The 16,892-nt window shown below is 45.0% G+C and overlaps 2 protein-coding genes across 2 annotated transcripts in view; both read right to left on the reverse strand.

The window, feature by feature from the left end:
- Positions 1-16,892, reverse strand: part of LOC147444246 (DCL-like protein) — a 37,302-nt gene that overhangs the window by 18,342 nt on the left and 2,068 nt on the right. The window lies entirely within an intron of this gene.
- On the reverse strand, positions 15,656-16,334 carry LOC147444247 (uncharacterized). Its single transcript, XM_086527646.1, has 2 exons — positions 16,028-16,334; positions 15,656-15,984 (listed from the first exon to the last, which is right to left on the reverse strand). Exons 1-2 carry the CDS (start codon positions 16,332-16,334, stop codon positions 15,656-15,658), a joined length of 636 nt encoding a protein of 211 aa, XP_086383772.1.

Here is a 16,892-nt window from a genome sequence, read left to right on the forward strand (position 1 = left end):
CCTAGAATCATTAACCACCGAACAGTTCATCAACAAATACGAAAGCGAACAACCCTCTAATTGGGAGCACAGCGTGCAAATGCTGTGTCCGCGCATATAACTATCGGCCAGTTTGAGCCCATGTCACGTGACACATCCCAACCCTATGTGTCCGTGGACAAGCTACAACATAGCAGGGTTCTCGTCAGTCTAGATTAGAAGTGATCTGGCACTTTTGTGAGTCTATTCGTAGACCGTGCATGCCCAATCACTTAGCAATAGATGCATATCCTCCGGTTGCACACAGCATGATCATCAGTCTTCCCTTCAGAATCCATTAGAATCAGTTAGGGGATTTTTCAAGTGACTTTATCCCATTTTCCCTATTTTTGACAATTTTCACTTATTTATTAAGTGACTTTTGTTGGGTAGTCAGTAGGGCAAATTGGGTAAGTTAATATATAAGCAAACCCAAGTTAGCACAAATTGGCAGATGAGCAAGGAGAACAACACGCTTCGGCGAATGGTTCCCCCTCTCTCTCAGCAAGACTCCCAACCTTGGAGGATTCCCTCTCAAGCAAGACCCTCAGCACCTTAGCGTTTTCAGCATCAGCCTCATCGTCAGAAAACCGGCGTTTTCAGCTTCAGAAAACCAGTGTTTTCATCTTCAAAAAAACCAGCGTTTTCCGCTTCAAAAAAACCAGCATTTTCAGCTTCAGAAAAACCAGCGTTTTCCTCTTCAGAAACCAGCGTTTCCGGCTTCAGAAAACCAGCGTTTTCAGCTTCAGCTTCAGAAAACCAACGTTTTCAGCCTCAGAAACCAGCGTTTTTTCAGCCACCAAAACAGCCATGAAATTCAGCCGTTAGAAGACCACAGATTTCAGCCATCAAGTCGTCGTCGTCATCACCGTCGTCGTCACCGGCATAGTCCCATTGCATCAGTCCATTGCATACGCATTGTACACCTTATGCAATCAAAGTAGACCACTCTCGCCGACGAGAGTGGGGCCTTCGGAGGAGGGTTTTACAACCTCTCGGTGTCGTATCTCTTTTATCTCCTTCTCTCAGTCTCATTCACTTGCACGCACAATATCCGCTCACTTTGTCTTGTGATCATAGCACTCTCCATAAGACGGAAAGCTCTCTCTTTCCCTAAGAACTAAAAGGAACCTTGAGCAATAAAGATCACTAATCTTGAGAAAATACAACATTCATTCCGCTGCACCTAACAGCCCACCTACTCTCGCGAGAGCCAGCATTCTCTCCTCCTTCCTATTCACTATAGTGCTCCTATTGAGCTGCAGCAGGTATCCACGAGTTTGTCCATAGCCGACCAACTTATAGGGCTCCAACGCCAGGCACGAATGCCTCTCGTCCCACTTGTCCCATGCATGGTAGCGCACTGAGCTACTGTGACTCTCCCAAAAGCTAACCAAAAAAATCCTTGCACAAAATCAACCAAAAACCAACAGCGCAAATCACGAAAATTCATATGTCACTCAATCAAGTTTGACGTGGAAGCAAGTGATCCAAAGACATTACAAGAGGCGATACGCTTGGCTCAATTTCAAGAAATGAAGCACAATAAGGGTAAGCTCAAAACGACCTACGGTAATGGTAACTCTTCCTCTATTGAATCGTCTAAGGACAATGACAAAAATTCTTATGGGACGGTCACAATAAAAAGAACACTCCAAATTCTTCGTCTCGATCTAATTCTCCATCTACATCTCTTGGCGATAACGCTTGGCTCAATTTCAAGAAATGAAGCACGACAAGGGTAAGCTCAAAACGGCCTACGCTAATACTCTTCCTCTACTGACTCGTCTTAAGGACAATGACAAATTCTAATGGGAATGGTCACAATAAAAAGAACTCTCCAAATTCTTTGTCTCAATCTAAGAGTGGAAAAGATAAGGATAAGGGTAAAGAAAACATAGTAACAGGGAATGGCCTGAAACTCAAACCGCTGAGAAAGTTGCTCAAGGAATAAAAACTCAAACCTGATGAGAAAGTTGCTCAAGGAATCGGTGGTCAATTAAGTAAAGAACAGGCATTGTATGCAAAGAAACGTAGGTGTTTTCGTTGTCATACAATAGGACACATGAAAAAGAATTGTCCTAGGAAAGAATCTAAAAATGAGGCTACTCCTTCAACATATGACCCTACCATACATGTCAACAATACCCAAATTGGTTGATATCCAATGGGATGAAGTGGCTGGGAAACATTCTCCTTGATGTGAAGAGAGGAGGTATCCCAATCAATGGGTGGCTTGAACCTACAAAACCACTTAAAGCCCAAAATAACATCACCCACTTAATTTATCAACCACAAAATGACAAGTAAATCAACCTTGTTGAATGTATTGTGACATGCAAGAGAGACAAAAGAATTGCATGTCCTTCGAGAATCCCATCACCGAGTAGGTAGCAATAGGAGTAGACAGGAGACTGGCACATGTCATCACGGCCTCACTAATGATGTCTTGTGTGCTATAAGAATCAATAGCACAATGATTTTTGACTTTCAATTGCATCATAGCATTTGAACAGTCGTGATCATTAGAAGTCCCCTCGTGCTTAGCCTCTTCCTCTACCACGCTCGTAGCGTTCACTTGAATTGAACAATTTCTCTACCATGCTCGTAGCATTCACTTGAAGTGAACAATTTCTCAATGGAAGTTTCGAGTAACTATGCTATCATTAGATTAATATCGTTTCTGGAGATGTAGATCCTTGCGTGTCGTCCCTCTTTCAGTTTCAGTTGTTATTGAAGTGCTAAAAGTCTGTTCAGTCTGTTCTTTTCTATTCGCACGTGGTGCCCGTCTTGTGACACCTATAACACACTCGGAAACTCTAAGTCGTGAATCTATCACAACACGTGAGAGAAAACTGAAAGAATTGAACAAAAATGAGAGAGAGAGAGAGAGAGAGAGAGAGAGAGAGACAACACGGCACGGATTAGTTTTGCGTCCAGAAAGATTGGCCCCAAAAGGCTGGCGCCCTTTTCGGTATTTCTTTATTATAATTGCTTCACAGAGTACAATGTCCGAGGGTCCTCGTCTCACCAGTGCTCCCAAGCGTATCTGTCTGAGACTTAGGCCGTGGCACTTTATTTATAGGCCCTGGCCTTCAAAAGCAATGTAAATGAGAAGCTTCAACTCTAAAAGCAGAACACGTCCAAAGCTCTGATACCAATGTTAGGTGCAACGGAATGAATGTTGTATTTTCTCAAGATTAGTGATCTTTATTGCTCAAGGTTCCTTTTAGTTCTTAGGGAAAGAGAGAGCTTTCCGTCTTCTGGAGAGTGCTATGATCACAACACAAAGTGAGTGGACACTGTGCGTGCAAGTGAACGAGACTGAGAGAAGGAGAGAGAAGAAATACGACACCCGAGAGGTTGTTAAACCCTCCTCCGAAGGCCCCACTCTCGTCGGCGAGAGTGGTCTACTTTGATTGCACAAAGGTGTACAATGCGTATGCAATGGACTGATGCAATGGGACTATGCCGATGACGACGACGACTTGATGGCTGAAATCTGGGATCTTCTAATCGCTGAATTTCGGGACTCTTTCGGTGGCTGAAAATGACTGTTTTGGCTGCGTTTTCGAGGGCTGAAAATGGGGGTCTTCTGCAACAAACTAGGGCTGGGCTGAATCTGCTACTTCTTCTGGGCTGAATTTGCTATTTCTTCTATTGCTGAAATCCAGAACGCTAGAGACTGAGGTTGACCAAAAACGCTAGCTGATCTTGCATTTCCAAAAACGCTGGGCATGTGAAAAACGCCAGGCATCTGATGGTCTTTCCGGCGACGATCTGATGCAAAAACGCCAAGGGCTTGGCTTTCCGGCGATGAATGCTGTTGAAAACGCTAGGAATAGGAATCTGCTGCTTGGAGAAAACGCCAAGGCTTGGGATCTTGCTTGGAGGGAATCCACCAAGGTTCTGTTCAGCAAGGTGCTCCTGCTGCCTCTTCTGCTGTGGAGTGCTAACTTGGGTTTGCTTATATATTAACTTACCCAATTTGCCCTACTGACTACCCAACAAAAGTCACTTGATAAATAAGTGAAAAATGTCAAAAATAGGAAAAAATGGGATAAAGTCACTTGAAAAATCCCCTACCTGATTCTAATGGATTCTGAAGGGAATATTGATGATCATGTTGTGTGCAACCGGAGGATATGCATCTATTGCTAAGTGACTGGGCATGCACGGTCTATGAATAGACTCACAAAGTGCCAATCACTGCTAATCTAAACTGACTTGACTGATTGAACCCTGCTATGGTGTAGCTTGTCCCCGGACACACAGGGTTGGGATGTGGCTCCTTTTCAAAGTAAGGTACTGGTACCGAACTCTATGGCGTCGAGGGAGATCGCCAAGAGCATCCGGAATCCTGGAAGGGACTCTTCACCGGCCCACTCTGATGTGTGGGTCGTGCGGTACTTGAACTTCATGAATGTCTGCAAAGCCTTCTTCTTTGGGCCGCGCCGAAAGCGACACAAAGTCTTCTGAATTTCCTTCCTTGCTTCAACTTCGTTTAGAGTCCTGTTTCTTTCGTCTTCAAGAATCTCCATGGCTGAAAATTCCTGAAACCATCTCCAACACAAAACCATGACCATACCCATTCCATGTAAAGTGAAGGAAAAAATCCTTGTCTTCTCAAAAGACTGTGTATGCAATGTAGATGAACATAGAGACGGAGTGACAACCCGTTCATCAAACACATGCAAACAATGCGTTCGAATCTTTTCTGTTTGATCGAAATCAATCAACTATGGCAAATCACAATGGAAATGCCCATGCTTGGTGCTCATACTATCATGTGCTCTATCGACAACTGTGTCGAGCCAAGGAAGAAACATGGAATGTGACTTCCTTACATACAAACCTTTCAGCTTTTCCTGAACAATCCGCATACATTCGTGCTCATCCATGAGAGAAACGTGTTCAATATACAATATGTCATGCCTAGTAAAAGGGATCACATAACGAAGCTGACTAAAATACAGGAAACCTTCACGAATGAAACACTCGAACAATGCGTGCGTATCAATCATGCGAACACACAATACTTCCTGTGAGGGTTCTTGAGATCTAGGCACGAGAGCCAAGATCTGTTCTTCCTGAAGGGGTTCTTCTTGAATGGGTTCTTTCTGAGGGGGTTCTGTTGACCTAGGCTCGAGAGCCAAGATCGATCCTTCGTGATTGATCGAATCGTCTTGTGGGGGTTCTTTGGACCTCAACTCGAAAGCCAAGATCGGTTCTTCGTGATTGATCGAATCTACAACAAGGTTAGCTTCGCTAGAAAAAGCATCCACTAACACGTCATCCTTGTGAACAATCACATCATCTTCATGCAATTCATCATGCTTGTGAGAAATCACATCTTGATCGTGCAAATCATCATGCTTGTCATTGGCATCCAAATCATCATCCTTAGCAATATCATTCAAATCATCATGCTTATCTTTGTCATCCAAATCATCATGCTTGTCATACAAATCATCATGCTTATCATCATGGAAATCATTGTGCTTATCATTGTCGTTCAAAACATCATGCAAGTCAATGTCAATCAAATCATCATCATGCTTCACACAATCATGCAAATCTTGTGTATCTTGCTTTGGAGAAGAAGAGCCTGAGACAGTCTCCTTTCCCCAAATCTCTTGCATCTGTGCCTGAACTTGAGAATAGAGTCGCCAAAACTCTGTGTTTTGTCGATCGCTCTATTCTTGTATTGCTTTTCTTTCTGCTTTGTCTTTTACGTGTCTGCGATCCAGTTTTGCTTCTCTTGCTCTGGCTTCCAAGCATGCTTGCTCGCTCTCACGCGCTATGGCTGCCATTCTTTCTTGGTACTGACGCTCTTAGGCTCTGTTCTTGTATTGCTTTTCTTTCTGCTTTGTCTTTTGCGTGTCTGCGATCCATTTCTGCTTCTCTTGCTTTGGCTTCAAAGCGTGCTTGCTCGCTCTCACGTGCTATGGCTGCCATTCTTTCTTGGTACTGACGCTCTAGGGCTGCCATCTTTTCTTCGTGGTCACGCTCTATTTCTGCTTTTCGTTTGGCATCTCTTGCTTTGTCTTCTAACTTCTTGTCAATCATCCTCTTGTCGAAAGCCTCCATAGGAGTTAGTGCAATCGGTGTCGTAGATGGGGAAGGGTCAGATAAACCTCCTGGTGGGGAAAATTCTTCTTCGCCTCTCTCATGCTCATCATCGCCAAGCGAAGTATCCATTCCGCTTCGAGCGATGATCATTTTGAAGTCGTGGGTTCTTGTGGTCTTCGGTTCTTAAGTTCACGAGGAACTTGGGTTCTTGGGGGTCTTGATTCTTGGGTCTTGAGGGTCTTGGGTTCTTGAGGTTCTTGAGGTTTTCTTTCGCTTGTAAATCGCGTTGAGAAGGATCTTTTCTTCACCCAAGTTCTACTCTTTTCTGCGGGCGCACCCCTTGGCGGCCTTGCGCTCACACCAAGGTTGCTTTTTCCCACCTCACGTCGAGTGGCCAACCGCGAAGTGCACGGTCCGCTCTCAATGAGTGAAAAGAGACACAAGGGGAGGCTAGACAAGCACTTCTTTCTTGGGATTCCTGTCACTCTTCAACAAAACAGGATTAGGAATCGCCACGCCCGAGTAAACTTGGGTTCGTGCGATCGCAACAAGCAAAAAAATTCTTGTGGTTCTTTCCTTGAGTAATGCAGAACACTTCCAAAGCTCTGATACCAATGTTAGGTGCAACGGAATGAATGTTGTATTTTCTCAAGATTAGTGATCTTTATTGCTCAAGGTTCCTTTTAGTTCTTAGGGAAAGAGAGAGCTTTCCGTCTTCTGGAGAGTGCTATGATCACAACACAAAGTGAGTGGACACTGTGCGTGCAAGTGAACGAGACTGAGAGAAGGAGAGAGAAGAAATACGACACCCGAGAGGTTGTAAAACCCTCCTCCGAAGGCCCCACTCTCGTCGGCGAGAGTGGTCTACTTTGATTGCACAAAGGTGTACAATGCGTATGCAATGGACTGATGCAATGGGACTATGCCGATGACGACGACGGCGATGACCACGACGACTTGATGGCTGAAATCTGGGATCTTCTAATCGCTGAATTTCGGGACTGTTTCGGTGGCTGAAAATGACTGTTTTGGCTGCGTTTTCGAGGGCTGAAAATGGGGGTCTTCTGCAACAAACTAGGGCTGGGCTGAATCTGCTACTTCTTCTGGGCTGAATTTGCTATTTCTTCTATTGCTGAAATCCAGAACGCTAGAGACTGAGGTTGACCAAAAACGCTAGCTGATCTTGCATTTCCAAAAACGCTGGGCATGTGAAAAACGCCAGGCATCTGATGGTCTTTCCGGCGACGATCTGATGCAAAAACGCCAAGGGCTTGGCTTTCCGGCGATGAATGCTGTTGAAAACGCTAGGAATAAGAATCTGCTGCTTGGAGAAAACGCCAAGGCTTGGGATCTTGCTTGGAGGGAATCCACCAAGGTTCTGTTCAGCAAGGTGCTCCTGCTGCCTCTTCTGCTGTGGAGTGCTAACTTGGGTTTGCTTATATATTAACTTACCCAATTTGCCCTACTGACTACCCAACAAAAGTCACTTAATAAATAAGTGAAAAATGTCAAAAATAGGAAAAAATGGGATAAAGTCACTTGAAAAATCCCCTACCTGATTCTAATGGATTCTGAAGGGAATATTGATGATCATGTTGTGTGCAACCGGAGGATATGCATCTATTGCTAAGTGACTGGGCATGCACGGTCTATGAATAGACTCACAAAGTGCCAATCACTGCTAATCTAAACTGACTTGACTGATTGAACCCTGCTATGGTGTAGCTTGTCCCCGGACACACAGGGTTGGGATGTGGCTCCTTTTCAAAGTAAGGTACTGGTACCGAACTCTATGGCATCGAGGAAGATCGCCAAGATCATCCGGAATCCTGGAAGGGACTCTTCGCCGGCCCACTCTGATGTGTGGGTCGTGCGGTACTTGAACTTCATGAATGTCTGCAAAGCCTTCTTCTTTGGGCCGCGCCGAAAGCGACACAAAGTCTTCTGAATTTCCTTGCTTGCTTCAACTTCGTTTAGAGTCCTGTTTCTTTCGTCTTCAAGAATCTCCATGGCTGAAAATTCCTGAAACCATCTCCAACACAAAACCATGACCATACCCATTCCATGTAAAGTGAAGGAAAAAAATCTTGTCTTCTCTAAAGACTACGTATGCAATGTAGATGAACATAGAGACAAAGAGACAACCCGTTCATCAAACACATGCAAACAATGCATTCGAATCTTTTCTGTTTGATCGAAATCAATCAACTGTGGCAAATCACAATGGAAATGCCCATGCTTGGTGCTCATACTATCATGTGCTCTATCGACAACTTTGTCGAGCCAAGGAAGAGACATGGAATGTGACTTCCTTACATACAAACCTTTCAGCTTTTCCTAAACAATCCGCATACATTCGTGCTCATCCATGAGAGAAACGTGTTCAATATACAATATGTCATGCCTAGTAAAAGGGATCACATAACGATGCTGACTAAAATACAAGAAACCTTCACGAATGAAACACTCGAACAATGCGTGCGTATCAATCATGCGAACAAACAATACTTCCTGTGAGGGTTCTTGAGATCTAGGCACGAGAGCCAAGATCTGTTCTTCCTGAAGGGGTTCTTCTTGAATGGGTTCTTTCTGAGGGGGTTCTGTTGACCTAGGCTCGAGAGCCAAGATCGATCCTTCGTGATTGATCGAATCGTCTTGTGGGGGTTCTTTGGACCTCAACTCGAAAGCCAAGATCGGTTCTTCGTGATTGATCGAATCTACAACAAGGTTAGCTTCGCTAGAAAAAGCATCCACTAACACGTCATCCTTGTGAACATTCACATCATCTTCATGCAATTCATCATGCTTGTGAGAAATCACATCTTGATCGTGCAAATCATCATGCTTATCATTGGCATCCAAATCATCATCCTTAGCAATATCATTCAAATCATCATGCTTATCTTTGTCATCCAAATCATCATGCTTGTCATACAAATCATCATGCTTATCATCATGGAGATCATTGTGCTTATCATTGTCGTTCAAAACATCATGCAAGTCATTGTCAATCAAATCATCATCATGCTTCACACAATCATGCAAATCCTATGTATCTTGCCTTGGAGAAAAAGAGACTGAGACAGTCTCCTTTCCCCAAATCTCTTGCATCTGTGCCTGAACTTGAGCATAGGGTCGCCAAAATTCTGTGTTTTGTCGGTCGCTCTGTTCTTCTATTGCTTTTCTTTCTGCTTTGTCTTTTGCGTGTCTGCGATCCATTTCTGCTTCTCTTGCTCTGGCTTCCAAGCGTGCTTGCTCGCTCTCACGCGCTATGGTAGCCTTTCTTTCTTGGTACTGACACTCTAGGACTGCCATCTTTTCTTCGTGGTCACGCTCTATTTCTGCTTTTCGTTTGGCATCTCTTGCTTTGTCTTCTAACTTCTTGTTAATCATCCTCTTGTCGAAAGCCTCCATAGGAGTTAGTGCAATCGGTGTCGTAGATGGGGAAGGGTCAGAAAAACCTCCTGGTGGGGAAAATTGTTCTTCGCCTCTCTCATGCTCATCACCGCCAAGCGAAGTATCCATTCCGCTTTGAGTGATGATCATTCTGAGGTCGTGGGTTCTTGTGGGTTCTTGTGGTCTTCGGTTCTTAAGTTTACGAGGAACTTGGGTTCTTGGGGGTCTTGGGTTCTTGAGGTTCTTGAGGTTTTCTTTCGCTTGCAAATCGTGTTGAGAAGGATCTTCTCTTCACCCGAGTTCTACTCTTTTCTGCGGGCGCACCCCTTGGCGCCCTTGCGCTCACACCAAGGTTGCTTTTTCCCACCTCACGTCGAGTGGCCAACCGCTAAGTGCACGGTCCGCTCTCAATGAGTGAAAAGAGACACAAGGGGAGACTGGACAAGCCCTTCTTTCTTGGGATTCCTGTCACTCTTCAACAAAACACGATTAGGAATCGCCACGCCCGCGTAAACTTGGGTTCGTGCGATCGCAACAAGCAAAAAAATTCTTGTGGTACTTTCCTTGAGTAATGCAGAACACTTCCAAAGCTCTGATACCAATGTTAGGTGCAACGAAATGAATGTTGTATTTTCTCAAGATTAGTGATCTTTATTGCTCAAGGTTCCTTTTAGTTCTTAGGGAAAGAGAGAGCTTTCCGTCTTCTGGAGAGTGCTATGATCACAACACAGTGAGTGGACACTGTGCGTGCAAGTGAACGAGACTGAGAGAAGGAGAGAGAAGAAATACGACACCCGAGAGGTTGTTAAACCCTCCTCCGAAGGCCCCACTCTCGTCGGCGAGAGTGGTCTACTTTGATTGCACAAAGGTGTATAATGCGTATGCAATGGACTGATGCAATGGGACTATGCCGATGACGACGACGACTTGATGGCTGAAATCTGGGATCTTCTAATCGCTGAATTTCGGGACTGTTTCGGTGGCTGAAAATGACTGTTTTGGCTGCGTTTTCAAGGGCTGAAAATGGGGGTCTTCTGCAACCAACTAGGGCTGAATCTGCTACTTCTTGTGGGCTGAATTTGCTATTTCTTCTATTGCTCAAATCCAGAACGCTAGAGACTGAGGTTGACCAAAACGCTAGCTGATCTTGCATTTCCAAAAACGTTGGGCATGTGAAAAACGCCAGGCATGTGATGGTCTTTCCGGCGACGATCTGATGCAAAAACGCCAAGGGCTTGGCTTTCCGGCAATGAATGCTGTTGAAAATGCTAGGAATAGGAATCTTTTGCTTGGAGAAAACGCCAAGGCTTGGGATCTTGCTTGGAGGGAATCCACCAAGGTTCTGCTGAGAAGTTGCCTGTTGAGCAAGGTGCTCCTGCTGCCTCTTCTGTTGTGGAGTGCTAACTTGGGTTTGCTTATATATTAACTTACCCAATTTGCCCTACTGACTACCCAACAAAAGTCACTTAATAAATAAGTGAAAAATGTCAAAAATAGGAAAAAATGGGATAAAGTCACTTGAAAAATCCCCTACCTGATTCTAATGGATTCTGAAGGGAATATTGATGATCATGTTGTGTGCAACCGGAGGATATGCATCTATTGCTAAGTGACTGGGCATGCACGGTCTATGAATAGACTCACAAAGTGCCAGATCACTGCTAATCTAAACTGACTTGACTCACTGAACCCTGCTATGGTGTAGCTTGTCCACGGACACATAGGGTTGGGATGTGTCACGTGACAGATTCCTAATCGTGGTTTTGAACAAAGACAGGAAACCCAAGAAAGAAGAGCTTGTCCAACTTCCCCTTGTTTCTTTTTTCACTCATTGAGAGCGGACCGTGCACTTAGCGGCCAGCCAATCGACATGAGGTGGGAAAAAGCAACCTTGGTGTGAAAGCAAGGCCGCCAAGGGGTGCGCCCACGGAAAAGAGAAGAGCTCGAGTGAAGAGAAGATCCTTCTCTAACACAGGTGACAAATTGCAAGCTAAAGAAGAACCTCGAGACTCAAGAACCCAGAACCCAAGACCCACAAGAACCCAAGTTCTTCGTGAACTTAAGAACCCAAGACTTCACTGGATGGTCATCACCCGAAGCGAAATGGATACTTCACATGGAGGTGATGAGTATGGCAATGGCAAAGAAGAACTTCCCCCGCCAGGAGGTTTTTCAAACCCTCCCCCTTCCCCATCTGCGCAAAGGATTGCACTAACTCTATCGAGGCTTTCGACAAGATGATGATGGACAGGAAGTTAGAACGCGAAGAAAGAACGACAGAAAGAATGGCAGCCATAAGAGCGTAAATATGAAGAAAGAATGGCAGCCATAAAGCATGAGCGCGAGCAAGCACGCTTGGAAGCCCAAGTACGAAAAGCCGCATTGGATCGTGAACACGAAGAAAGACGGTTTGAGCGTGAAGCACAGAGAGCCCAACACATGACAGAGTTGTTGCGACTCTTTTCTAGTGTGCAGACACAGATTGCGAAGGATCAGGAAAAGGAGACTTTCAGTCTCTTCTTTTCCAAAGCCAGACACGTATGATTTGCTTGATAATGATAAGCATGATGATTTGCATGATAATGATGTGATTATTCACGAACATGATGATTTGTATGATCACGATGTGATCGTTCCCATTCATAGTTTTTCCACACGTCAATCACACGTCGGACGCACACGGGTACGGAAGTACGGAATAAGTACGGATCAGACTACCCGAAATTCCACATGTCAGTCTTTCAGATAGCCTACTACATAGGATGCTTAGTGCTACATACTACACCACCTGGCACTGGGCAATGGGCACCATGTTTAAAACTTTATACACAAAGACAAAACCATAGAAACTTTATACACAAACTTCAAAGACAAAACCAAAACCACAGAGAAAAAAAAGTGGAGAGATGGTGCCTCTAAGTAATAAAGTAACCTCCAAACAAAAAGGAGTGAGGACTCGTCACTGTAGATAGTAGATACTAGATACTAGGAGGAGGCCAAAAAACATTCAAGTGTATAGTCTCCTCAAGGCTGAATCCAAAACATAAGTAGAGACTCGAGAGTCGAGACTCGAGACTCGAGACTATCTGCTAGAATCTAACTGTAGATACTAGAGTCTACAGTGAACATTGAACACCATACGGCATAAGTAAATGTCCAAAACCATGGTCCAAAAGCAGGTGGCCATGCGTAGTGTGAAACCGGCCTGTTCAATCCAAAAAGGGCGGTAGACTTTACTTCAAACCTTGATTTAGCTTTCACCCATTATTAGTCGTCTATTATACCTGCGCTATGGTGACACAAGAGAGGGGAATGGGATACAGATGCTAGAATGCACCTGTATGAGAAGACCGACACCAGATTGGCCCCTAACTTAGGCGCCCCTTTCGGTATTTCTTTATTGTTTAAAAGAGGGAATAAACGCTGTGGTTCTTTCCAAGCTGCCCCGCACAACCTTGGCTGAATTTTGACTGTTCTGGCTTGATTTCGGCAACATAACTGTACTAGAACCCTTCACGGTCAGTATTCCCACACATTAAATGACTTTCCCGACGCATACGGGCACTTTGCAAAACCTGGTGAGAATCTGCAGCACGCTGAATTCTCTGTTTTCAGCCCCGAAAATGCGCCCGATCACCTGTACAGCGGTCCCCTTGCGTCCCCGAACCTCCTGGGGGGTATTAGGGTCCGTTTAGAGCCAAAACCCTAAACCTGCAAAATTACACAGCAGGCTGTAATTCACTGTTTCGGGCTCCGTTTCGCGTGCCGGTCGCATCCGTAGCAAGTCCTCGAGCTCCCGCACCTGTAGGGCTACTTGCCCTTTGAATCGGACGAGATTTCTGGCGTGAAACCTCTCCGAATTCACCTGTACCTGCGGGGGGATTAGCCGCTAGCTAATCCAATACCTGTGCAAGAGGCTCTTGCCTCGGCAATCGCGCATGAACCCACACAACCGTACATTGGTCAAATGAAGAACCCACTAGAGGGGCATAACATACTGCCAAAGGGGAGAGAGAGGGCAGTGCGTAGCGTGCAGGGCATCACTCCTGGCACCGCACTGTGCATAAGAGGGAAAGCAAGCACTCCATAGCTCTTAACCTGTGACAAAACTGAAAATGAGGCTCTCTCCCTCCTAAATTCAGCGCCAACTCTTGTTGCATGAGGCAAGTGCACCGGAAGGTGCCACTTGGCACATTTATAAGCATTTTCCCGTTTCGGGGTTGCCATCTAAAAATATCCCAACCGGTTGCCCAATTGACTTCACGGCAGAGTAAGAAAATGTTCCCCTTGTCATTCCGGAGGTAATGACATCAACACATTTTCAGGTCCCAAAATAGCAGTTCCCTAAATTTTAGGAGATGCTACCATTGTATCTTTCTAGGTCATCCGACCCTCTTTGTACACTGTGGCCACACCCAGAATTGAAATGTAGCCTCTGTAGCAAAGGATTCCACTTTGGCTAGTCAATGACCCCACTTTGGCTAACCATAGTCTTTGTCCAACCTTAGTGCTCTCTTGCCCTCAGGCCTGGACTCCCTCTGGACAATTCCACACTAGCTATGCAATGCAGGGCAGTTAGATTTCCCGAGGGGTGTTTCCAAAAAGTGAAGGTAAATAAATAATAAGAAAGAAATCAACAAAAAGGATAGATAGTAGTCACACGCTGGTGACACAGTGAGCTCTAACTCTCACCATAGCTCACATCCTCATCGTCATAAGCAGCATCATCCTTGTCCGCGTCCTTGTCCTCGTCCTCATCCTCATCCTCATCACCACCAACTGAGCATGATGCTCCAATATGACTGGTACCAGCAATGGGAATAGGCTCTATCGCATCTGTAGTACTCTCTACAATGGCCTCCTGAATCTCTTGCAAGACAAGCAAGCAGTCCTCATCTTTTTCCTTATTGGGCATTTCCAATGTGACCTCCATTCTCTCATAGCCGCGCTCTTTGATTTTGGATATGAGCCTCAAGTTCGTGTGTATGTACACAAGCTTCTATGTATGAGATGGGAGTAGCCTATTTCTTCTCTTGGTATGAATGAGAGAGAAGGTGCTTCAATTTCTCTCACATGGAGAGGCACATGTCCCTTGCGAAAGCACTCTCAAAGCAAGAGCTTGCAAAGCGGGTGTGCAAGCCCCAAAAGTTTCCCACCATTTTACTCCCTCTTGTCCTCAATGCATCTTTTGCAATTGGATGAGCAAATGAATTGCTTTCAGCTTTATAAATGTCAAACTCATCAATTAGAGTGCCTTGCAAGGTCAAATCACCCTTGGTGTACCTGTCCAAGAATGTCATCCATCCTTCATGCACCTCGCCATCACTTTCTTGCCCTCTTCCTCGCCATATGGGATGCAACATGTATCCAACAGCATGTAACGGTGTGTGCAACATATTCCATCTTTCAATGCATAGATCCCTAATCGCTCTCATCCTTGCAGCATCAATGCCTTGCATGTTTTCAATTTGCTCTACCATGCGATCCGTAAGCTCGTACATAAGCCCCATGGTGGCTCCTTCCCTATCAGCCAAACGGAGAATTTTCAAAATCAGAGCACACATTTTCAAAATCAGCCTTGTCTCTTGCCAAAAGGATGCATTAAACACAATGTTCGAGACCTCGGTAGCCTTTTCAATCTTGGATCTCTTCATCTTAACAAATTTGTCATCAATCATAAGCTTGTGCATACCTTGCATGCATCTCTCATCCACAAGATTGGCCAACATAATAAAGTAGTACGCAAATAGAGTGGCTGACGGCTTGACCAAGTCCTTGCTAAGTTGCAAAACAATGCAAACACAGTAGACTTTCTTGTCACAAATGTGACAATCTTTGTTGCATCCTCAAGCACTTTTGCAACCCAACCAATTTGTCCAATGTCCTCAAACAAAAGGTCCAAGCAATTGAAGCACATCTTGTAAAAAAAATGTGTTTCCACTCCATTTCAATCATCTCCCCAGCACCAACACAATTGGTTGCATTGTCCATGCATACCTGCACAACATTTGTTGGGCCAATCTCTCTGATAACCTATTTGAGATGCTTAAAAATAAATTCCGATGTCTTTGTTTCCCCAGATGTGTCTACAGCTTTCAAAAACACTGACCCATGAATAGAGCATGCAAGAAAGTTAATGATAGGTCTGCGCCTAGTGTCAGACCATCCATCACACACAATAGAGCATCCATATCTTTTCCATTTCTCGCGCACCCATGATCTCAGTCTTTACACATTTAACCTCCTCATTCAATTCTATGGTGCGCAAAGCATGATAAGAGGGGGGAACATATGAAGGACTTGCTTGCCCAATAGCTTTCACCATTTGCACAAAGTAAGGGCTCCTTACTTTCCATGTAGGAACATCCTCAGCATAAAAAAACCTGCGCAAGGCTTGGTCTGCTTGCTTCCGCGTTTGCAAGCCAAATGCACTTGCCAAACCCCCTCGAGGAACCTCTCTTTTTGCTTGAGGACCCGACATTGGACTTGGAAGAGCCACTTACATTAAATGTTCCCTTAGCATGTGTACTCATTGAAGCACCTCCTTGAGCTTGAGAGGCATCTCCTTCCAAATCATTGACCAGTGCATCTACAAAAGCAGCTCTGTCTTCTCCCTCTGGCCTTGCATCTGCATGCAATCTTGTGACAATCTCTACAACATCTGCTGGGGCCTCATCACATGGGCCTCCCACACCATGGCCAGCAATGCCCAAAATATGTGCACGGATACGCAAAGGACCATCGTCCCATGAATGCCCACAAAAATTACATTTACAAGTCCATTTTCCTTTTGGAAGACACTTCACTTGCTGCACATACTGCCACTCGGGACGCTTGGTTCGGCCCATCTGCAAACTTGCAAAGAATTCGGCTTGAAAGTTGGAAGATGGCGCAACGAGCTTGAGCCTTGGAGTGTTGAGCTGCTCTGTGTGTTGGTGGGAGAGGTTGGAAACAAGAGAGAGTGCGACCCGAGGGCGGAGACTCGAGAGGATGGGCTGGCTGCTGCCCAAATCTCACTTCATACACTCTCTCAGTCTCTGCAATCTCTGCAGAGAATGTGAAGACACATTCGCCTAAAAAACGAGTGCGCGGCCAAAAAATTACAGTCGAAACATTTTTGTCCCAATTTTTTGCCACGCTGGCTGGAGATATGAAAACCCCATCCATACCCGTACCCGTACGGCAGGCCATCCATACGCGAACGAAAAAAACTATGATCCCAATGATGATGGTTTAGTTGATGATTTTTCTAGTGAAGCTAACCTCATTGCAAATTCGATCAATCACGAAGAACCGATCTTGGCTCCCGAGTCGAGGTCCAAAGAACCCCCACAGGAAGATTCGATAGATCATGAAGAACCGATCTTGGCTCTCGAGTTGAGGTCCAAAGAACCCCCACAGGAAGT

This window comes from Adiantum capillus-veneris, chromosome 13 (assembly GCF_014529385.1).
Source record: "Adiantum capillus-veneris isolate H3 chromosome 13, ASM1452938v2, whole genome shotgun sequence".
NCBI lineage: Eukaryota > Viridiplantae > Streptophyta > Polypodiopsida > Polypodiales > Pteridaceae > Adiantum > Adiantum capillus-veneris.